Source organism: Tachypleus tridentatus, chromosome 12 (genome assembly GCF_004210375.1).
Source record: "Tachypleus tridentatus isolate NWPU-2018 chromosome 12, ASM421037v1, whole genome shotgun sequence".
NCBI lineage: Eukaryota > Metazoa > Arthropoda > Merostomata > Xiphosura > Limulidae > Tachypleus > Tachypleus tridentatus.
The window spans coordinates 130,898,149-130,923,574 of NC_134836.1; the positions used below are offsets into that span (position 1 = coordinate 130,898,149).

The 25,426-nt window shown below is 34.7% G+C and overlaps 1 protein-coding gene and 1 non-coding gene across 2 annotated transcripts in view; one reads left to right on the plus strand and one right to left on the minus strand.

The window, feature by feature from the left end:
• The window catches only part of LOC143234703 (amyloid beta A4 precursor protein-binding family B member 1-interacting protein-like), a 63,298-nt gene extending 44,472 nt beyond the window's left edge, over positions 1-18,826 (minus strand). Inside the window, exon 1 of the mRNA XM_076472259.1 lies at positions 18,041-18,826. Within this exon, the coding sequence (XP_076328374.1) occupies positions 18,041-18,088 (48 nt within the window). The 5' untranslated portion in view covers positions 18,089-18,826. The remainder of the gene's footprint in view (positions 1-18,040) is intronic.
• A 1,746-nt stretch (positions 18,827-20,572) lies between these two features.
• On the plus strand, positions 20,573-20,644 carry TRNAW-CCA (transfer RNA tryptophan (anticodon CCA)). The gene has a single exon. It is a non-coding gene; the product is annotated as a tRNA-Trp (tRNA).
• Positions 20,645-25,426: the final 4,782 nt, after the last annotated feature.

The following is a 25,426-nucleotide window of genomic DNA, read 5'->3' on the forward strand; positions in this document are numbered from 1 at the left end:
TCAATATTATCTTAATTTACTGTTTTAAATTATTAGAAAAGTAGCGGCTCCATATGTAATAGTAACATGTAGAATCACAAGCACGACAGTGCACTTTACACTATATATTAATAAAATTAATTAACAGAGTTTATAAAACAGCGAAAGTCTTGAAAAGTGAGATAAGTGACATTGGTATTGTTGTCTGCCTATTAAAAATCCTGTTTAAGTCATGTGCTGTGGTGTATTATACGAATCTTTCACCAAAGTAATTTACCTCCATGCGCAACAGAACGTGATCATTAAATTCACGCGCAAATGAGCACGCGACTTTGTAGTGGGTTTCCATGGCAACTCGAGTCGTTCGGTAACCTCTTTCGATTTACTGGTAGTAGAGTGTATTTTAGGACCCAGCAACCGTAAACTTTAGTGGATGACAATTAATATCTGAAATTCAATTCAAGTTCTTGTTGTTCGTGAAGAGTTTAAACGGGATCAACTAGCTAATAAAAAATATAAAATACAATTTCGACAGATGTCGTAGAATCTCACCACGTGAACCTCACAGAGAACTATCAGCATATATCTTGAGAAACATAGTATGTAGTCAAACTGTAATTACCTTATTATTTAGTTTTTGAAATGTGTGAGATAGTTTCACAGCCATCACGAAGTGAAAGGCCTTTTCCGTTAGTATGTTGACAATCCTGTACATATAAAAACGGCTGGTACGAGTTGAGAAAATTATACGTAAAGGAGCGAACAACGTTTTGACCATCGTCAGGTTCACAGAGAAAGAAAGAGGTAACTGACCGATAGCTGACCACATGTTTGAAGTGGGTTGTGTAATTGAGTGTGGGAATGTAGAGAGCGTGCTAAGATGTTGGATATATTTATCAATATAGGTATAAAGGTGTTCCTTTGTATTGGTTTATTTTGGGCTTGAGTTGTTGTATGAGTAAGGCTTCTTTAATTTTGTATTTGTTTCTTTATTTAGTATTTGGGTGTTTTCTATGGTTATGTTGTGTTTATTTGATTTGCAGTGTTCGAAAACATGTGAAGGTGACCTTTTGTGTTCTTCGAATCTGGTTTCCATTTTTCTACTTGCTTCTCCAATATAGAAGTCGTGGCAGTTATCACATCGTATTTTATAAATAATGTTGGTGTGGTGTTTGTCAGTGTAGTTTTTACATAGTATAGACCTCAGTTTTGTGCCGGGTTTTTTAAATAAATTTGGTATTAACTGGAATGTCATATTTTGTTACTAGTTTTTGCCAAATGTTGGTTATTTTTCTGTTGATGTCGGGAATATATGGTATGCAGCAGTATATGGTTTCGTGATTTTTTGATTCGTGAGATATATTTACTTTTGTCGGTTGATTTTGCTTTCTGTCTAGGTGTGTGCGTATAATGTTTTCTATGGTTTGTGGAGGAAACCTATTGATGTTGATGAAGTATTGTTTTATTTTATCTAATTCATCATTAATTTTACCTGGTGAGCATAGTTTTATGGCTGTGTTTATTTGGTTTCTTAGTATGTTGAGTTTTTGTTTTGTTTCATGTGCTGAGTCCCAAGGAATGTATAGTCCAGTATGGGTGATTTTTCGGTGGATTTCTGTTTTAAATTGTGTGTCGGTTCTTGTAATTTTGAGGTTAAGAAATGATATTGGATTACTTTCTTCCTGTTCACATGTGAAGTTAATGTTGGGATGTATAGAGTTAATGTGGTTGAAAAAATTAAGTGTGTGTTCTGTAGATGTGAATCCTACAACCGTGTCATCTACATAGCTGTACCAGTATAGTGGTGGATGTAATGCTGTGTTAATTGCTTGTGTTTCAACTTGTGTCATAAAAATATTAGCTAGAACTGGTGATACTGGGTTGCCCATGCTTAGGCCGTTTGTTTGTATATAGTTGTGGTTGTTGAACATGAAGTTTGTCTTTATCGTGGTGAATTCTATGTGGGTTGCTAACTGGTTGCTGGGAATTTCTATTAGAGAATTTTCTCAACCCATACCAGCCGTTTTAACACATATATTTTTCTCTACAAGTGGGTTTTCTCGTCTTCACGGATTATTGTTGAAAATCCTGTTTTCTTTATTACGAACAAAGTTACCTTGTCCACTGTGTTAAGAAGTGTTTAGTTATCTAATGTGGTATAATATAATTACAATAGCCACACAGTTTCGTATACGAAATCTACTCACATTCAGCATTTAAATAGTCACTATAAATAATGTGTACTTTAAAAAAACATTGGCTGTAGAACAAAAAACACAGGTTACATACGACCTAATAATACACAAAACTCAGTTTCTGTTTTACACAAGTCGTGTCATGTAGTTGAGAAACGCTGGAACTAAATAGTTCCTGTACTTTCTGTTTTACACAAATTGTATCATACAGTTGAGAAACGCTAGAACTAAATAGTTCCTGTACTTTCTGTTTTACACAAATTGTATCATACAGTTGAGAAACGCTGGAACTAAATAGTTCCTGTACTTTCTGTTTTACACAAATTGTATCATGTAGTTGAGAAACGCTAGGACTAAATAATTCCAGTTCTTTCTGTTCTACACAAATTGTCATGTAGTTGAGAAACGCTAGGACTAAATAATTCCAGTCGTTTCTGTTTTACACAAGTTGTGTCATGTAGTTGAGAAACGCTGGAACTAAATAGTTCCTGTACTTTCTGTTTTACACAAATTGTATCATGTAGTTGAGAAACGCTAGGACTAAATAATTCCAGTTCTTTCTGTTCTACACAAATTGTCATGTAGTTGAGAAACGCTAGGACTAAATAATTCCAGTCGTTTCTGTTTTACACAAGTTGTGTCATGTAGTTGAGAAACGCAAGGACTATATAATTCCAGTCGTTTCTGTTCTACACAAGTTGTGTCATGTAGTTGAGAAACGCAAGGACTATATAATTCCAGTCGTTTCTGTTCTACACAAGTTGTGTCATGTAGTTGAGAAACGCTAGGACTAAATAGTTCCAGTTCTTTCTGTTCTACACAAATTGTGTCATGTAATTGAGAAACGCTAGAACTAAATAGTTCATGTAGTTTCTGTTCTACACAAATTGTATCATGTAGTTGAGAAACGCTAGGACTAAATAATTCCAGTTCTTTCTGTTCTACACAGATTGTGTTATGTAGATAAAACCACTGGTTAAAGTATGCATACGAATGTCGTTTCATGCAACTGGTTTCTAACTTTTAACGTTAAAGAATAATATACAAAATTCCGTTCTAGACAAATTGGTCTCGAACCTTATGTCTTTATCTTTCATCTCACTTATTTTGGTTTAAGGTCAAAACACTTCCTCTTCACCTTTATACTTTATAAATAACCTTAGTAACAGTAGTTATCGACACGAACACGGTGAACTGAAATCTTGGAACGAAGCAAAGCCTTGTTCGAGGGAGGCATTAACTAGCTTACAGTCCACTAGAGGGCAGCTAATTATACAAAGGTTGGTGTTCAAATACAGCATTTAAAACTGACTTTTAGAGCAGTCACGATTAAAATATTGCAAGACAAGAACAAAAAGTCACTTGTTAGGGTTTCACTGATTATTTTCTATACCCGCCCTCACACACAATAACACAGCTAACTAATTTATCACCACAAGGTTCTGTCAAACATTTGTTAGTTTGCTCTCATAGAAACTTGTTGATTTTCATGTTTTTCTATCACCCCCTGTGTAAAGATGTTAACTGACATCATCAACACAGACAGCTTAAAAAAACAAAAACACCCTTAATAAAATCCAGAGTCCAGTTGGTCTCACTAATTAACGTCCTCTGCTGAAAGGAATTAATATATGTTCTTAACTTTCTGACACAAACGCAAGGGAATTTCTAAAAAATAAAAAAGCATAGTTTTGGTGTGCCTGATATAAGTCCCCCGCTAGTACAGCAGTAAGACTACAGATTTACAACATTAAAATCAGAAGTTCGATTTCCCTCGGTATACTCAGAAGATAGCCCGATATGGCTTTGCTATATGAAAACACACATACACGTCTAATATAAATATAAACCACAAAACCGTTTGTCGGCTTCTGGATGCTAACTTGACATCGCTTGGTTACCTACTCATATAAGACTGATATGAAATGAAATTTGAAGATTGATGCCCAATGGAGTACGGCAAGCCAGTGGCAAATTTCTGAAGAGATGTTAAAAGGCTAATTTACTGAAGCTCAACATATGCGTACATTTTTAAGTTTGTTTGGTTTGGTTTGTTTTGGATTTCTCGCAAAGCTACACGAGGGCTATCTGCGCTAGCCGTCCCTAATTTTGCAGTGTAATTTTCAGCCGTGAGGGCGAGCATGTTTGGTGTGACTGGGATTACATTTATCAGAAGTCCTAGGATCTTTGATCAGGAAAAGTGATTATCCAAAAGCGGGTTGAGCGACTCCACAGATGTCTATTATAATAGTGTAGCACCTGAAGAGTTACTAACTCTAACGACTCCACACATGTCTATTATAATAGTGTAGCACCTGAAGAGTTACTAACTCTAACGACACCACACATGTCTATTATAATAGTGTAGCACCTGAAGAGTTACTAACTCTAACGACTCCACACATGTCTATTATAATAGTGTAGCACCTGAAGAGTTACTAACTCTGACTCCACACATGTCTATTATAATAGTGTAGCACCTGAAGAGTTACTAACTCTGACTCCACACATGTCTATTATAATAGTGTAGCACCTGAAGAGTTACTAACTCTGACTCCACACATGTCTATTATAATAGTGTAGCACCTGAAGAGTTACTAACTCTGACTCCACACATGTCTATTATAATAGTGTAGCACCTGAAGAGTTACTAACTCTGACTCCACACATGTCTATTATAATAGTGTAGCACCTGAAGAGTTACTAACTCTGACTCCACACATGTCTATTATAATAGTGTAGCACCTGAAGAGTTACTAACTCTAACGACTCCACACATGTCTATTATAATGGTGTAGCACCTGAAGAGTTACTAACTCTGACTCCACACATGTCTATAATAATAGTGTAACACCTGAAGAGTTACTAACTCTAACGACTCCACACATGTCTATTATAATACTGTAGCACCTGAAGAGTTACTAACTGTAACGACTTCACACATGTCTATTATAATAGTGTAGCACCTGAAGAGTTACTAACTGTAACGACTCCACACATGTCTATTATAATAGTGTAGCACCTGAAGAGTTACTAACTCTAACGACTCCACACATGTCTATTATAATAGTGTAGCACCTGAAGAGTTACTAACTCTAACGACTCCACACATGTCTATAATAATAGTGTAGCACCTGAAGAGTTACTAACTTTAATACTATAAACATAACCGTTATCAACATGAACTGTAATTTAAAAATAAATTACCCTCTGAAATTAAAGTCGAACAGCGTTACTACAAAAAGAAATTAACATGACATGTTAACTGACATCGTATGTGGGTTGACCTACGAAAGGTACGGGGTAGAAATAAAGTATTCAAGGAAGTATTCCCTTAATGAACCCATAATGACTTTCATCTTATAAAGTGGGTCACGAACGGTGTGTCTAGATGTAGGTTTAATACAGATAGCTTCAAGCACAGAAGTTTCACTCAGTATTACAAGAAGTCCTTGTAAAAATATAATTTTATGAGACTGTCAGCTTCAACCAGTGTGGCCTGCTACATGCACGTGGCCTTGGTAGACTAAAGCCCGACAATTAGTCGATTGATTCCAGAACTCTGAAATAGGCAGATATTATTATAATACAAGGTTGAGTCTGGAGAAGAAGAAAAAAAATTGTAAGTAAACAGGGGCTGTCGCTCGTGCGATTCAGCATGATAAACTACAGACTGGGGTGTTACTATTTGTTTGAATAAATATAAAACAAATAAACTAGCTAAAACACTATGGTTATAAATGGTGCCACTCTACCATCCATGGAGAAAAAGTAGACATACAGTAGATTTGAAGGCCGTATATTAGAATAGTTTACAGTTTTTAAGTCCTGTCACATACACCGACTCCATAAACGTATTTCTGATGTTTGTAAGAAGTTTACTTGGATAATAAGTTATTAGTGTCCTACGCTTCTCTACAACTTGCCTGTCAGATAAGAGTATCTATAAATACGTGTACATAACCAGTTTTATTAACTACAGAATAAGGTAGGACATGGAAATGGTTTTTATTTTATACAGAATTCTAGATTTGTTTGAATTGTTCAAGGTACTAACAGGGTTTATTCACGGTTATTAACTGGTTATTTGCGGGTTTTTAACAGTTAACAACAGAATTTGTTATTGGTTGTCAGAGAATTCACTCAGGGTTAGTAACATGACAAGTGTTTATTCGCCACCTATCTTTGCTATTTGCAGCCGTGGCATATCGACTCACAGAACAGCTCCGAATTTTTACCTAGTACAAACTCCTAGGTCATAGCTCTTTTATCTCTTGATCGATTTAAAGTCTAATTACAGTTTTGGACTCAGGAAGTCAAACCCTTTGACCCGTACGTTTGACCAAGCCCAAGGTCTCATAAAATAATTTACTCTAATATTACCTAAAATAATTTCAGTTTGAGGTTAAGGTGATAGAGATCCCACCATGCTGAGTATTGTTGGTGCACAGACATAATAGCTAATAAAAAGGACAAACAATCTTACAGATTACTTTACTCTAATCCTGGCTACAAAAGTACAACTACCGCAGCTACTGAGGGTTCTCTATTATTTATTTTTACAGTACTATATTTTGGGGTATAAAACAAATGACGCCCCTTCCTCTCTATACGTAGGCATCAATGATGATGGCGAACGTTTCGTATTATGTATATTTTATAGGTGAAACAGTAAAGATGGACTTACGTTAAACATGCTAGTGTGCACACTTTATGGTCTTTTATTTTCAAGTAAAATAAGAACAAAGTATTATTGCTGTAAATGGAGGGGTGTCCGTCCAAAGTGCTAAACTTAAAATTAACATTTTTAATGTAAAAAAATAATTATTAAAGGAGAAAAAGAAAATACAGCTTTTGAACTTTCCAATTACACAATCAATAAGTTTGTTATTATTACCTATTACACAGATTATTAGATATAATATATAACTTTCTTAAGCATTCGTCTGAGGTTGTAAGTATTTAATATTTTGAACAGCCCCTACCCCTAGCGGTGCCCCCCAGCGGCTCAGCGGTATGTCTGCGGACTTACAACGCTAAAAATCGGGTTTCGATACCCGTGGTGGGCAGAGCACAGATAGCCCATTGTGTAGCTTTGTGCTTAATTCAAAATAACAACAACCCCTAGCGGTAAATTTACGGGGTTATAACGTTAGAAATCAGTTTGACGCTAAATAAACAACAAATTTGTTCAACAATTTATGCAACACGAGTTAATTAGCCAGGTCACAGATTTCAATGTTCAGCCATAGTCGCCCCTAATTTAGAACTACTATCAAAAGGAGGGGGTACCAGCTTAAAGCATCCGCTATTTGCACGGATATTTAGAAGAATAGAGGATTTGACTGTAATGGTTATAACACCCAAAAGCCAATGTTGCGGGGTGTATTCAATGCTATTTCGTAGCTTGAACCTTGGACCTTCCGTCTGCATACGATCATGCTAACCTCTTGACCACGCTCAGAACTTAAAAGTTTTAAATACAAAGACGTAGACGCTAATTGGTCTTCAATACGCAAACTCAGTCACCACATCGAATTAAGTCATTTCATCACGTGCACATACTTTGTCATAATGATGACGTTATTTCAACTAGGGTCCCTGATAGGTGCAACTTGGCTTCATTCAATTACAATTATATTCAACAACACGACATCAGAAGTCATTAAGACAGGTGTTTTATCAGGTGGTCGAAGAAACCATGTTACGTTTAAGAAAATACAAGTTGAACAGAGTGTTGCATTGATTTATTACAGTTAATACAAACGAATCACAACCTAGACAATGTTCCCAAAGTCCATCTGTCAGCTTGTATACCCAAACTTTACAGAACTGTAATCGCATGTCAAGACTTTGGGTATGTTATGGCCAAAAGACGTTTCATCTAAGCTGTACATTTCGCTTATTGGTTGCTCTGCTGTGGTCCATGAGGTTTAAAAGAGGACTCTATTGTACGGCAGGGAGTCCACGACAGGCATCGTATTGTAGAAATATTATAGCACGATTCTGCCTCAGCTTCTCTTAAACTGTGTGGGGTGGAACAGTTAGTCATATAATGGAGCCATGTTTAATATAAATCTAAAGTTAGATTAATGGGTGGCATTAGCTTGGGGGGTGGCGATGTTTCAGAGATCACGTCTCCACATGCTGTCCACCGGTTCAGTTTAAATAACTGGACTTATTTAACTTCGTTAGTATTTACAATATAATCAACGAAAAATACTGGAAACAAAAAAGAAATAGAGCGTTAACTCTGAAACCCAAGTTTCTTTAACTCTGAAACCCAGGTTTCGTTAACCCTCGTTTCTAGTACAGTGAAGAGACAAACATTGTGAACATTAGAGTACATTAGATGACCAAGTACACCTTTCTTACATCAGTGACTACAGATGACCAAGTACACCTTTCTTACATCAGTGACTACAGATGACCAAGTACACCTTTCTTACATCAGTGACTATAGGTGACCAAGTACACCTTTCTTACATCAGTGACTATAGGTGACCAAGTACACCTTTCTTACATCAATGACTACAGATGACCAAGTACACCTTTCTTACATCAGTGACTATAGGTGACCAAGTACACCTTTCTTACATCAGTGACTACAGATGACCAAGTACACCTTTCTTACATCAGTGACTATAGGTGACCAAGTACACCTTTCTTACATCAGTGACTAGATGACCAAGTACACCTTTCTTACATCAGTGACTACAGATGACCAAGTACACCTTTCTTACATCAATGTCTACAGATGACCAAGTACACCTTTCTTACATCAGTGTCTACAGATGACCAAGTACACCTTTCTTACATCAGTGACTACAGATGACCAATTACACCTTTCTTACATCAGTGACTATAGGTGACCAAGTAAACCTTTCTTACATCAGTGACTACAGATGACCAAGTACACCTTTCTTACATCAGTGACTATAGGTGACCAAGTACACCTTTCTTACATCAGTTACTACAGATGACCAAGTACACCTTTCTTACATCAGTGACTATAGGTGACCAAGTACACCTTTCTTACATCAGTGACTACAGATGACCAGGTACACCTTTCTTACATCAGTGACTATAGGTGACCAAGTACACCTTTCTTACATCAGTGACTATAGGTGACCAAGTTCACCTGATGAATATGTCACAGAACCTTGTGATACACAGTGAACAGTCCACCTGGTGAACATATAACACAACCTTGTGATTCACAGCAAACTGTTCACCTGGTGAACATATAACACAACCTTGTGATACACAGCAAACTGTTCACCTGGTGAACATGTCACATAACCTTGTGATACACAGCAAACTGTTCACCTGGTGAACATATAACACAACCTTGTGATACACAGTAAACTGTTCACCTGGTGAACATGTCACATAACCTTGTGATACACAGTGAACTGTTCACCTGGTGAACATATAACACAACCTTGTGATACACAGCAAACTGTTCACCTGGTGAACATATAACACAACCTTGTGATACACAGCAAACTGTTCACCTGATGAACATATAACACAACCTTGTGATACACAGTGAACTGTTCACCTGGTGAACATATAACACAACCTTGTGATACACAGTGAACTGTTCACCTGGTGAACATATAACACAACCTTGTGATACACAGTGAACTGTTCACCTGGTGAACATATAACACAACCTTGTGATACACAGCAAACTGTTTACCTGGTGAACATGTCACATAACCTTGTGATACACAGTGAATAACTGTTCACCTGATGAACATATAACACAACCTTGTGATACACAGCAAACTGTTCACCTGGTGAACATGTCACATAACCTTGTGATACACAGTGAATAACTGTTCACCTGATGAACATATAACACAACCTTGTGATATACAGCAAACTGTTCACCTGGTGAACATGTCACATAACCTTGTGATACACAGTGAACTGTTCACCTGATGAACATATAACACAACCTTGTGATACACAGTGAATAACTGTTCACCTGGTGAACATGTCACATAACCTTGTGATACACAGTGAACTGTTCACCTGGTGAACATATAACACAACCTTGTGATACACAGTGAACTGTTCACCTGATGAACATATAACACAGCCTTGTGATACACAGTGAATAACTGTTCACCTGATGAACATGTCACATAACCTTGTGATACACAGTGAATAACTGTTCACCTGTTGAATATATCACAGAACCTCGATATATACAGTGAATAAATGTTCACCTGTTGAATATATCACAATACCTTGTGATACATTAATTCATCTTGTCTACCAGATGAATTTATCGATATCTTTCCTAACTGTTCTATACAATATGACATAATATTTGATCCTATCTGCATAGGGTGTGACACAATACATAGGATGTGACACAATAGTTAACCCTGTCTGTACACAATGAGACATAACACTTAACTCTGTCTGTTGAGGATGTGACACGACACTTAAACCTTTCTATATATGATATGACATGGCATTTAATCCTGCCTGTATATGATTGGCATGACACTGTAGCCTGTCTGTGTAACACGTGACATGACACTTAAGCTTTCCCTGTACTATATGACATGACACTTAAACCTGTTTCTATATAATGTGACACAACACTTAAACATGCCTCTATACAATGTTACATGACACTTAAACCTGTCTCTATACAATGTGACACAACACTTAAACATGTCTCTATACAATGTTACATGACACATAAACATATTTCTATATATGACATGACACTTAATCCTGTCTGTATACTATGTGACACAACACTTAAACTTGTCTGTACAATGATACACGATATTTAAACTTGTCTCTATATGATGTAATAACACTTAAACCTGTCTGAATAGGATGTGACACAACACTTAAACCCGTTCCTGTATGATGAATCAATAAAGGTAGGGAATGAGATATTAGTAAGGTGTTTAGGGATCGTCATTAGCTTGTTTTGGGTACGAGAGTATTCGATCACAGACAACTAATCAATCGAAAAGCTTATCGGTGATCAGTATATTGAGTGTGTGAGACAGTGTTTTTAGTTTAACCACAAACATTTACTGTAAATTTACATGATTAACGTATGAAGTTATCTATACCCAATATGAACCTACCACACACACACACGTCGCATTCAAATTAATTAGGAATAAACACATGGTAATAATATGGGAAAGTAATAATTTACAACTTGATTGTTAATCTAGAGTTCCCACACTTTCAGTTCCAGCTACAGAAAACAGGAGTGAATACCCAAACATTGTCCTGCCCGTATCACAGGGACGAATGTAAACCTTACTCTGACTGTAATGTTATGACACTTACAAGTACACGTGACCTGAGATAAAGATTAGTTGTTGTTCCTATATCACACAAGTTTTAATATATAATTAATCAATACCACACAGCAGTCTAGAAAATCCAGTTCTGACCTCTACAGTTACATGAATATCACAATCATCGTCCATCTGGATACCTGGATCAGAGTGAGGGTCATCTTCGATGTCGTTTCTGAGGTCACCGCCGTTACAGCACGTTATCTTCACTCTTTGTCGGAGTTAGACTCGCCACACTCATCCTACTTCGGTTGGTCTTTGCACCGTGCGACTCCAAGCTGAATAGCACGAGCTCGATCGAACTCACATGCAGTTCATTTGTCCTCCCATCCTCTCGTTGGAATACTAGATTCTCAGCGAACAATAAAAGTGATACGGTCAGACTAGCGACTTAACCCAATCAGTTGAAAGAGCTGCTATAATCCGACATCGGTGCTCTGTGATAAAACCATTTTACCACAGAAGTTAGGGCGGGCATTAAAATAACGTTCAAATAACCGATGAATGAAAAATCCCTAACAATAAAATTATCCTGTATGAACCCGACAAGAATACGTAAAGTTTCACGTGTTAACTTTTTCACACAAACAGAGTGTACGTGATACGTCGTACTACTATCGCTAACCAAGGTTTTATAAGTAATTACTGCTTAAATCACTCGACCTACATCTGTAATATCTTTCACATGATATGTACCAGACATTACTGAGGTAGTGACGCTGAAGTCTGTTATATGGATGTGCGTTACATCCATACAAACTTGTAACTGGTATTGTATGGACACTATGTACATGTATTAATGGTGACTGGTATTATATATACACCATATACCTGTATTAATGGTGACTGGTATTGTATGCACCATATATATATGTGTGTGTGTGTGTGTTAATGGTGAGTGTTATTGTATAGACACCATATACCTGTATTAACAGTGACTGGTATCGTATGGACGCTATATATATATATGTGTGTGTGTGTGTGTGTGTTTCCGTGAATTCTGAAGATTGGTTTGGTTTGAATTTTGCGCCAAGCTACACAAGAAGGACTTAGTGATATTTCCATCTCAGACTGGATCCCGACAACAATCTGGACGAGGTGATAGCTTTAAAAACGTTTGAAATAAGTAGTCCTCCTTAACCCTTGAACTGTTCACTCTATGAGAGCTGGTGGTCATCACACATTGGTCAATGATTAAAAATTCCACATTAGTCATCAATTAGTCTTACGTAACTTCCTTGTAAACTTCACCGTCTCTTCACCACTTACAACACAGACCACCAGGGGACATTCGGATTTAGAGCACGGCCTTGTCCACTTCCTGTACCCAAACACTTCCCCACGTGACTACAACTCTTAAAGTGTTCAGTTAACTCCCAGATAATGGAAGAAAAAAAATCAATATTCGTTAATTTAGAAATAAAGAAAGGGGCCGTATAGTAATATAAAACCTGTAGATATTTAACAGTTTAAACAGGACATTGTATCCGTGAATGTACTTTCTCGCTTAAAAATAAAGTTATTGATTCTAAACAAACTAGTTATGTAGGTATTGGGTTCAGGAATAATTCGTGAGCGTTTTTTCAAGTTAAAAAATATATTCATAAATGAAACGCTTTCGCAAAATATTTCATGTCATTTGGTAGATAATTTTTTGCTCTAATAGATGGTGTGTTTGATTTTCATATGTCTTTAATTTTTGCTTTCATTTTCGGCTCATTAAATGGAATGTCAAGTGGACATAATCGAGCGTTTTCGACACCATCTGCTTTTCGCATTTAATTTCTTGCAATTTCATTTAAAACAATGCATACTATATACCTAGGTATTACATGAAATAAAGTATCATAATAAATGTTTTGGGTGTAATGTGTTCATGCATTGAAGTATTGTATAGTCTTGCATGTAATGCTTGAATGAAATTATTTAAAAACGCTCACGAATTATTCCTCAACCTAATACTATTTGTTGTTTATGTCCATTGAACGTGTTACAACAGAGATATGAATACCTTTAAAACACAATAAGCTCCGATAATTAATTTTTTTAAAAGTAAGGGATAACATTAGATCTTGTTAAAAATTCCACACAATGACGGATAACATTACACCTTATTAAACATTCTACACAATGACGGATAACATTACACCTTATTAGACATTCTACACAGTGACGGATAACATTCCATCCTATTAAACATTCTACACAGTGACGGATAACATTACACCTTATTAGACATTCTACACAGTGACGGATAACATTACACCTTATTAGACATTCTACACAGTGACGGATAACATCCCATCCTATTAGACATTCTACATAGTGACGGATAACATCCCATCCATTAGACATTCTACATAGTGACGGATAACATCCCATCCATTAGACATTCTACATAGTGACGGATAACATTCCATCCTATTAGACATTCTACACAGTGACGGATAACATTCCATCCTATTAAACATTCTCTATAGTGACGGATGACGTTACATCTTGTTTTATATGGCAGTCGTTCGAAGTGTCTTCAGACTATATTGACATATATTCGTTTTCTTAATGACTCCCATTCTGAAAACGCTAGTATTAAATCATACTGAAAAGTTATATATGTATTTTTAATTAAAATATGCCTTACGAAATAAATACCAATTGTTGTCAACAGGTGGCGAAATCACGAAGCGTTACTACGAAATATTTCAGGCATGGTCAACAAAAACATATATAAAAATGAGAGGTTTATAAAATTATAACAATAAGAACAGTATTTAGTTTTATGAACACCAGGTGTCATTGACAAGTTAGTTTATTTGTTTCCAAGATATCCTCGAATGTTTTGTAAAATGATTTTGGATTAAAATAGAAGTTAGTGCAAATAATAGGTACCGATACACCCTCATATATCCTTCCTGTTTCTCTCTACTTTTGTTTTGATACTCTTACTGTAAGTAGATGACGTAACACTACAAGCCAGAAAATACCCTGCTAAAACGTGTGACAGACCCACACGTACTGACTGTCTGTTAACTTCTACAAGGGGTGGATATAATTATAGTTCAGCTCCTCGATGTTTTCTCTAGATATACTTAATACATTCTAATACTCACTTCAACCGAAATGTAACGGAAAAAGTTAGTAGACTCTAACGTTTAATGCATACATTTATTAGTGTAGTTTATCACATCTTGAGGTTCGGAATATCCCCTCCAGGGTTCGTCAGCTGCGAATAATTTCAACAACAAAATATTTTGTTTAATTACAGAATTACGTGCTGGGTCTGCGCTAGTTACTATGTTGTTCATCCATCACATATTTATTTGGACTTTAAAGTGACTCTAATTTAACAGGAAATAGTTCTCACAATCAAATAACCCTAAAACGTAGATCTAACCGTTCTAGAATCCAATTTTCACAAGGATAACAGTGTAGAGAATGGAAAAGTCCCGCCATCTTGTGTAAACTATTTGAGATTAGTTGAGCATACCAAGTTATAACTAAATTAGAATAATTACTTTTAAGTTCAAGAGTTAACTTTTATGTTACAAAAAGTAACACGCAAAATTATATATATATAATAAACAAGAAAGCTATAAACATTTTTATAAAACCTAAATTAATATATTCTGTTCCAGATTAGTACCTTCACAGAACATATTTTTATGTTCTATCTGAGAAATACAAGTTATTTACAATATTGAACAACACGTGAAAAGTACATCGAATAGTTCTGCTTTAGTCGCATACTTAGAAACTTCAAGTGATCGTTGTGCTCGTGCATTACACGTTTTCCACGTGCTCTAATATGTTTGAAAAGGAACGGAAGTTATAGTTTCGAGTTTTGTCTGTGTTGTTTTTTCTTCATCCTAAGGAAAGCAATCAGAAACCAGAAAAAAAAATACATATTCACCCATATTCTGACTTCTGTCTCCTTACATCAGAGATATTGTGAGGCTTAGGGATAAAAGTTAGGGTAGGATAGGTTTAGATATTTGTAATGTGTAATAAAAATAGATTATTTTACTAAATACTGTACTGTTTTATATAAGAAATAAACAAATGTGTTTTATGGGAATACATTGTTTTACAAATAAAAGTTTTTATTTATGGTAGAAAATTACAAATATATGAAATATTTTTTTCTCTTGAAATAGAACGGGAAAGTTTTCAGTCTTCTACTTTGGCTTTCATATTCCAGCAAGCATAACGAGTTATGTTACAGGGCGAAAACCTCGTTCGCACGGGATAAAGAAGATGTAGTGTGGTTGATATATAACGTTTATCAGTTTGCTTCATTCACACGGTCTTAGAATATAACACACTACAACCAAATGATTATTTGTTCCAGATAAATGAGTTTTAACCATTATTATATTTGGCTTACATTTATAAGTAAGAAATGAAACATTTCCAAGAACCAAAACTGTTATTAAACAAAATATGTGAATGTGTGGTGGACAGGAACCAGTTCATGTGATTAGCCTTTTCACACGTGACGAACTTGGCATAATGCCAAACATGAAATTCTTCCAAACTGAAAGCCTGTTCTCATAATCTCTGTCTGCATGTATGTGTGTGTACACGTGTAAATTACTTGTTGTTTAAAGACTCATAACGTTGGAAATTCGAATGTGGTATTATACACGGACGTTAAAATACTTTGATTACGAGCTTTCCTTAACGTAATCTTAACATTTTCTTTACTGTTAAAATAAGTACTGCTATTCGTGTGAGATTTTGAGAATCAATTTTAAGCCACTTGGATAGTCTTAAACTTCAGGGGAAATGATATAAAATTATTTGTTTTTTACCATGCTCTAACGTGTCATATAATTACTTCGTAATATAACAGATGGCAAGTACATGTTGTTGTGATTTTCATAAACAGAAAATTAAAAATATTACACTAAAGACAAGACATCACTATGTGACTAATGAAGGTCCACCAAAGTTGTGACGGAACTCTGAGAACCAATGAAATTCTAGAAAAGTTGTGGTGTGACTAGGAAGACCAACTAAACTTCAATAAAGATGTTGACAATAATTTAGGTCCTGTAGCGTATGACCATTAAATCCTGTTCTATTCATTTATCTCTTAATTTATTCAAATACACGTATGTTTTTAACTAACTTGAAAATATTTTAGATTAATAGTCCAGCTCTAGATGAATAAATATTTCGAACAATTTAATGTCAAAAACATGTTAAAACAACCGTGCAATTGTTAATGACGTTTTTTGATGTATATATTTTAAATAAGTTTATAATACTGATGCAAGTTATAAAAACGTAGTTTATAGTTAATTCAAGCGACTTTGAAACCTGACATATTATCTCTTATAGTATTTTATAAGTATCCCTAAGAATACTTTGCAATAACATTTTGTATAGTTCCAAAACATAGAATTACAAAGTGTTTACATAGAACTTTATGAAACATTATATATAAACATGGGGAGTGAGCCTCAGTTCATAGCTTGAAGTCTAATAATAATTAAAGGATATTAAATATTACCAAGCATTCCTTCTGAAAGTAATTTAATATAATAAAACAATATCATAAACGTTTAAAAACACTTCAAGGTCTATTTTTAACATTTAACCTTTAGTCTGTAATCTATTAATTACACTGATCAGTTATCGGAAACAAAAGGCTGGCAGATATAGTTAGTGTATTCAGAAAATCCACAGTATCATGTACATTTTTTACAGAACAAAATATGTATAACGTTATGTACCTCAGAACGGCTGGTATGGATATTAACACTTTCATTGTGAAGCAGAGAACAACGTTTCAACCTTCCTAGGTCATGATGTATAACGTTATTCACGTGTAATCCTATATAAAAAATCTATGATGACCCGACAGATAATATCTTATTTTTACTTTAAAATTACTCTGCATTTGTTCTACGTGCAATATTGTATTTATTACATTCTCATGGTCGTTCCTTTAAAAAAAACAAAAACAAACTTGTAAATCTTGTCACGAGACCACGTGCGTAAAGTCCTCGTTTTGTGATATTTCATTATGACAAATCATATTTTTAACTGATACTGAGAAGACCTTGGTAACAAGAAATAAGTAATATTCCAACTATTTCAGGTCAATTTTTTAGAGAAATTCTCGTAAATTATACAGCTCAAAGTTGCAGTGATTACACCCTTCTTTTCTTTTAGCTACAAATCTCGTCAGTTTGTCAGAACTCCAATCATTACAAACAACGACAACCGTTAACAACAAAGTACAACAGTACAAGGGTATAAGAACTTAAGAAATTACTGCTGTCGCACAAGTTGCATTATGGGACTGCATGCCTAGGTTACACATATTAAAGTTTAGGCTCTTGACAAATGGAACCTAGTGCTTGTTTCCCAGTCGACCATTAAAATATCATAGTTGTGTCTAATTACCGTTAAAAATGGAATTTCACAGTACTGCTTAGATTATGTTGACCGAGGTTCTGTAATATACTGAGTAAATCAATGTATAAATATAAATAAAAATACGATTACCTCAATCCAGTACCAAGGGACTTGATGAAGACCTAACATATTTGTCATGTGACGAATTGAGCCGATCAGCTTGCACTAGTGTCAAAGTTCGTCTGTTTCTGGCTAACACTAATAGTATGTCTCATTCCTCGTCCTACCTCTCTAAATATTAATTAGACAATATCAATAAAATATTGCTAATTATGCATCGACAATCCAAGAGTTTAAACACTCCACAATGTGAAAGTATAAGGCTATTACACAAACCTATCTGTACAAAGGCCAACCAGTAACTGAGGCCGAACGAACTCCAGGTGCACTCGCGATCGTCTGTCGGTTTCTATTCTGTTCTGCACGTGCACTTACAAGCCAATGAGGTTGAACTAGACTAGCAGGTGAGCAAGCAAATTATTGAAATATGTTAAAAAGACAACAACACACGTAACAGGAGTTTCAGCTTTCACCATTATCCCTCCTTTAAACACTTTAAAAGTACTATTTCTTAAATTATGATTTCGTCAGACAGAATGGGTAATATTGCATGAAATCGCGTAGCAGAATCCACGGAACACACGTCACCCACGAACCGCAGACTGTTCTTGTTATCGAGGAAGAGAGTCGAACATTTCTCGAAGTCACATTAATATAGGAGACTTGGTGTCTCAACTCAGATATAATAAGGTCATATGCGTTTAGAGGACGGCAAATCACTCACATACTGTCACTTAATATGCACATACTTTAATGGCGGTCTTAACCCACGTGCTAACATATCTATGCGTGTACTACTCAATGGCGGTCTTAACTCACGTGCTATTACGTTATACGTCTATACTAGAATTATAATTTCAATTTTCTTATTATCACGTCATAATGATAATAATCAACAGAGGTTTACTAGGTTTCAATAAATAAAATATTAATGTTTTACTTGTTATAATTAAACTGTTAACGTTTTCAAGTGATGACTGAGAAAGTAGGAACAATGAATATAGTCAGGAGTTTCGATATTAAGAACAAATTGAATAATGTAGGAGTTGGTCACTAACTTGATAACAGTAAATCTATTCACTAATCGTACATAATTACGAACAGTCCGTTGGCAGCCTCTATTGACATAATGAAATAGATGGGTTACGAGAAACGATGACAGCCGCGAATAAATTACGAGAATGTCGCCAAATATCTCCTGCACCGTGAAGTAAGGACAATCAGTCTCTGTGGTGTGTAGGGTAAAGTACTGGCAAAGGTAAGAAGCTATAGTTGTTGAATGTATAAAAACATCTACTGAAATACTTCATTTCGTAAGACTTGGAGACGGAAGAGGTAACAAAGATCCAGTACTGTAGTATAATGTAAAATAGAGTGCAGTCAATTTTTATTTGTTTTAGAAAAAAGCCACACTGGATTATTATCTGTTGTATTTAGTGTGGATTGAAACTGTGACTTTAGCGTTGTAAGTTTTTATACCTACTGCTGGCCCACTGGGAACAAAATATCTTAAATAACAGCGACGTGACTCGAACAAATAACCTTCTGATCTCGAGTGAGACGCGTTACCGTACTGTTTACGAATCCGTCATATAGTAAGGAAATATTCTTATGATAATTAATGTCGGCCACATAAAATAACTGGTTACAATTTTAATCCAAGAAATACAAGTCATCAGTTGTGGCACATCTTGAAAAAACATATAAGATATTCAGGAAAACAGCTGAGGAGTGTGTAACGTTACTTAAATCTATATTATTTTACTTTGAACGTTACAAATTAAAGAACTAGAGCTGGCGAATCGTCAAAAACCCGTAACCCTAAAATATGTAACAAAAATTACATTAACTGCAAATATTTATATCACATACCTCTTAATTTTATTATTTCGGGTTAAAAATCATAGGCGTATTTTACACGCATTTCAACTTTATCTTTTATCTTCCACAAGTCAATACGCCTTTCGTTAATAGCTGGGTTTTTCAGGTAAGAATCGTAAATTTTAAAATACTATCTTCTAAATGACTTTTTGAGAATCGTCTGTCTCTTCTCTTACACCCCAACAAATGAATTCTTTTATTAAACGAAAGAACCCTTAAACAATGTATTGTGGAAACTAAAGATGGAACTGAACTAAGAGTCGCCCTTTCAGCCGTGGGGGCGTTATAATGTGCGGTCAATCCCACTTTTCGTTGGTAAAAGAGTAGCCCAAGAGTTGGCGGTGGGTGGTGATGACTAGCTGCCTTCCCTCTAGTCTCACACTGCTAAATTAGGAACGGCTAGCACAGATAGCCCTCGAGTAGCTTTGTGCGAAATTCCAAAACAAACAAAGAAACTTCGTTTATATTAAAATAATAGACGAGAGTATTTGGTTGTTGTAAGTGAAGATTATTAGTACGGGATAATGTTTTATTTTCCAGTGTTACTTTAATAATTGAAAAGATGCTAAACTGTGTAGTTTGAAACAATACTTTACACAACTAAAAATCTACGAAATAACAATATTAAAAGTAAAGCATATGAAAAAGTTTATTAATCTTTTCCAAGAACTAGAAAGAAGTGATCCGGTGGCGCAATGGTAGCGCGTCTGACTCCAGATCAGAAGGTTGCGTGTTCGAGTCACGTCCGGGTCAGTTATTGCTTTTCGGTTCATATTTTAAATGGATACACAAAAAGTAAATTTTGTATCAAAACTAGCGTGAATATAGACTTATTATCAAAACTAGAATTAGAAACTGAAATCATGTCCTATGTACTCTAAATTAACTAGTAGCGCCACCTGTTCTAGTATGTATGTTTTCGCATAAAAGTGAATGGTGAAAAAACTCGTGACTGATACATTGGTTATATTTTCCAAATATTGTTGAAACTGAAGAGAAGTTATCAAGGTGAAGACCAGAAGAAATGGGGGCCAAATATGTGAAGTCATATTTTAACAGGGCAAAAGTCTGATTGCTATCTTGTCCCTCCCCTCCCACAGTAAAGTTCATGGGTGAAGCCTCATTGTGGAGAGCCCATAGGTGGTATGTTAAAGTTCAGAAGTCGTGTGCATGAATGTGATGGACCCATGTTCAAATAATAAACATACGGCTAACAGAAGAATTAACATTAACAGTTCCTACTAAATGATTTGATAAACAATATGATAAAAATTATGGATACGATAAATGTTCCTTAAAGACTTATTTCTCCAATTTCCTAGAGGTAGATAATCAACTGACTATCACCACCACCACCATCATGCAGTGGAGTATTTAGGTAGGGACTATAGGGGGCTTACCCCAGAACCCATGGTGTTAATGGTGGTCCGTTGATTATTTTATTTTGTGTGAAATTACATGGGATATAGAGCCCACACAACCTTAAATCTGTCACTTCTCGTACACACTAAACCTTTTCTATAACAGAAATTAAAATATACGCCTTTATAAATTTATGATCGTTCTTACCAAAAATCAAAAGAATGTAGGATTATAAAAAGTGTGGTAAATCTGTGACGAGGAGAATGTTAAACACGTGCTTTATGAATCAAAGTAAAATTGGAATCTAAAGACATGTATTTGTACGTCACAGAGCGCCACCTCAAAACGAAACAATAAGATCACTGTTTACCAAATCGATACGTTCATTAGGCTTAAGATCTGATTATTTTATTCGTATAAGATACTAGATAGATACAGTTTTCATGGATGCATGGCACCAACAATGCTCACCACTGTGTACAGGTCAGTGTGTATTACAGGCAGGACCAGGAAACAAGCTCGTGCTTTGTGTATGATACATATACTAAAATTATTTAACCAATGAAAACAGTTTAGGGAGAAATAAATATGTGCAGACGGGATTAAACCATCGACTTTTGACATAAGAAGTGTGTGTTGTGCTGTATGAACCATAATATTTTTTCACATTTACAGAATCAAACAATGGAACATGGGATATGTGTTCTAAATAGATAAATTGCTGTATTATGTAGTTGGACATGAATCAAGCAAAACCTATAAAGATGGCGTTGTTATACTTAGATTGAAAACAGTGTAAAATCACAGAAGGACTGTGAGTGAACTATATCTTTGTGCGTATATTTTTGTATAAATACTATGTCTTTACAGATAATTGTCATATTTGAAGACAACATAAATAAAAAATTGACAATTTATAAACCTGCGATCAGGAATAGTAAAAGTAAGGACACAAGGTTGGAGATACTGTAGACATTGTTTACTCAAATTATAAGCCCCTATTGTGGCTGTTACTTAGATTTGCATTAGGTGGAGTTTTTAAAATTACAATTTTTTATTTATCTTGTTTTATAGTTCTTTATGTTAAACTTTGAGCATATAATTACTCGATATTGTAGCTAACTTTATACATTGTAATGATTATAAACATAGCAAATAGCTAGCTGATACGGTTTATGATGGTTTACTGTAACTATTGACTATTTTATCACATTAGTTTGAGATGTACAATATTTTCCTGCAGCATGAGATTTTCATAGAGATTTGTTTGAATATATAGTTAACATTTATAGTTTCCGTGCAACTACATTCTCTATATATAATACACAGCAATGGGCAGATATATAGCTAGGCTAATACACACGTATACAATTTTACCAATAGAAAATTAACCTTTTCAAATAAAACGTACACGTCTAGATATCGCTTTAAATAAACTATCTTGTCTTTTAAACGCGTGTAATAAAATTTATTATTATGTGTGTGAGTTTTTTCACTCCTTCACTTCGCACATAGTATATGGGGTTGGGTCCCTAAAGACACCGATTGTACAGTGCATCAAGTCTTGTTTATGAACATGTTACAGTTCATCTGTTATTGGCTGGTAAAAATTCATATTTCACTCTTTACATAATATTTTTAAAGGAACACCAATTATGTAAGAAAGCTATCTTCCAGGGGATAATGATATAAAAATTGTGTGGTTTTTGTTTTAGCTTACAGAAAATATAAAAGAAATAAATAGACTTTTCGGTACCGCTACGACCTTCACAGTACCTTATTTAGTACTTTAGGTTTGGGTATAATATACCAAGTTATTGTTGTTGTAAGTTGGTAAGAGAATATCAGTAAGAATCACAAACGAACAGTTTTTATTAGATTTTGTTTTCAGTGTAAGTTTAATATGAGTGTTTCTTTGTTTGTGGATTTTTATTTGTGTACATCCTTGGTAGTGAATAATAAAGATTTTAAAGTATTGTTTGAACAGAGTCTTTACTGTTTTTTCTTCAATGTTCTATTAGAGTTTTTGTAATTATTTGTGATCCGTGTCATGAACCACTAGAATAGTGTGTAATATTAAATATTTTCCCGACCGAATTTTTGATAAAAATCAGCTGTTTTCATTTGTCATTCCTAATTCTATTTCTTCCTTTTCACTTTATAGTGGTATCGACTCTTTGTTTACTTTCTGCTTACGTATTAGCAAGAGATACACTACTATTTGTAATGGTAAAAGTGTAATATATTATACACCTAGCGGGTATTTAGTGTTAATAATGTCAAGTATTTCCTTCTTTTGTCCATTACAGAGAGTTACAGAGAGTCATTAACTGTAACTCCCAAGTATTTAGTGTTAATAATGTCAAGTATTTCCTTCTTTTGACCGTTACAGAGAGTCATTAACTGTAACTCCCAAGTATTTAGTGTTAATAATGTCAAGTCTTTCCTTCTTTTGTCCGTTACAGAGAGTTACAGAGAGTCATTAACTATAACTCCCAAGTATTTAGTGCTAATAATGTCAAGTCTTTCCTTCTTTTGTCTGTTATAGAGTTACAGAGAGTCATTAACTGTAACTCCCAAGTATTTAGTGTTAATAATGTCAAGTATTTCCTTCTTTTGACCGTTACAGAGAGTCATTAACTGTAACTCCCAAGTATTTAGTGTTAATAATGTCAAGTATTTCCTTCTTTTGTCTGTTACAGAGAGTTACAGAGAGTCATTAACTGTAACTCCCAAGTATTTAGTGTTAATAATGTCAAGTATTTCCTTCTTTTGTCCATTACAGAGAGTCATTAACTGTAACTTCCAAGTATTTAGTGTTAATAATGTCAAGTATTTCCTTCTTTTGACCGTTACAGAGAGTCATTAACTGTAACTCCCAAGTATTTAGTGTTAATAATGTCAAGTCTTTCCTTCTTTTGTCCGTTACAGAGAGTTACAGAGAGTCATTAACTGTAACTCCCAAGTATTTAGTGCTAATAATGTCAAGTCTTTCCTTCTTTTGTCTGTTATAGAGTTACAGAGAGTCATTAACTGTAACTCCCAAGTATTTAGTGTTAATAATGTCAAGTATTTCCTTCTTTTGTCCATTACAGAGAGTCATTAACTGTGACTCCCAAGTATTTAGTGTTAATAATGTCAAGTCTTTCCTTCTTTTGTCCATTACAGAGAGTCATTAACTGTAACTCCCAAGTATTTAGTGTTAATAATGCCAAGTCTTTCCTTCTTTTGTCTGTTACAGAGAGTTACAGAGAGTCATTAACTGTAACTCCCAAGTATTTAGTGTTAATAATGTCAAGTGTTTCCTTCTTTTGTTCGAGCTGAAATGAAACATTTACCACAGCTCTGACATTGTTTATTAGAAACTTGGAGAAAAAGTTAAATTTATATATTTATGTAAATTATTAAAAATTTGAAAAAAAAATTATCACGTGGTTAACCTCAATAAACACTGATAAAAATTTGGTTAAAAAATAATTAAATACAGTTACATCGTTCCAAACTATGAATATTCATAGTTTTAGCCAAAGAAAACTTAAATTAATTAAATGTTAAGTAATATGTGAAATAATTTTATTACATTAATATTCAAAGAACAAACAAATAATTCATTCTGTTTAATTAGTTATATTATGGTAAAGTATAAACATGAAACTTGTGGGTTTACCCTAATAAAGTAACAATGATAATGTGTAGTGAATTCTTTATTTTTAATTATTATTTTATTCAAAGTTTGTTAATAGTCATTAATACTAGACATACATATATTCCTATTCCTATTGTTTATGTCGACTTATGTTTTCTTAGCTCCATTTTTCAGGATACGTGGATAGTTACAGTTTGTTCGTTTTTGAATTTCGCACAAAGCTACACAAGGGCTATCTGCATTAGCCATCCTTAATTTAGTAGTGTAAGACTAGAGGGAAGACAGCTAGTCATCACCACCCACTGCAAATTCTTGGGCTACTCTTTTACAAATAAATAGTGAGATTGACTGTCACATTATAATGCTCCCATGACTGAAAGGATGATCATGATTGGTGTGATGGAAATTTGAACCCACGACCTTCGGATTATGAGTCTAACGTCTTAACCCACATGGTTATGCTGGGCCAGGTAGTTACAGAGAGTTTAATTTACACATGGTTATGCTGGGCCAGGTAGTTACAGAGA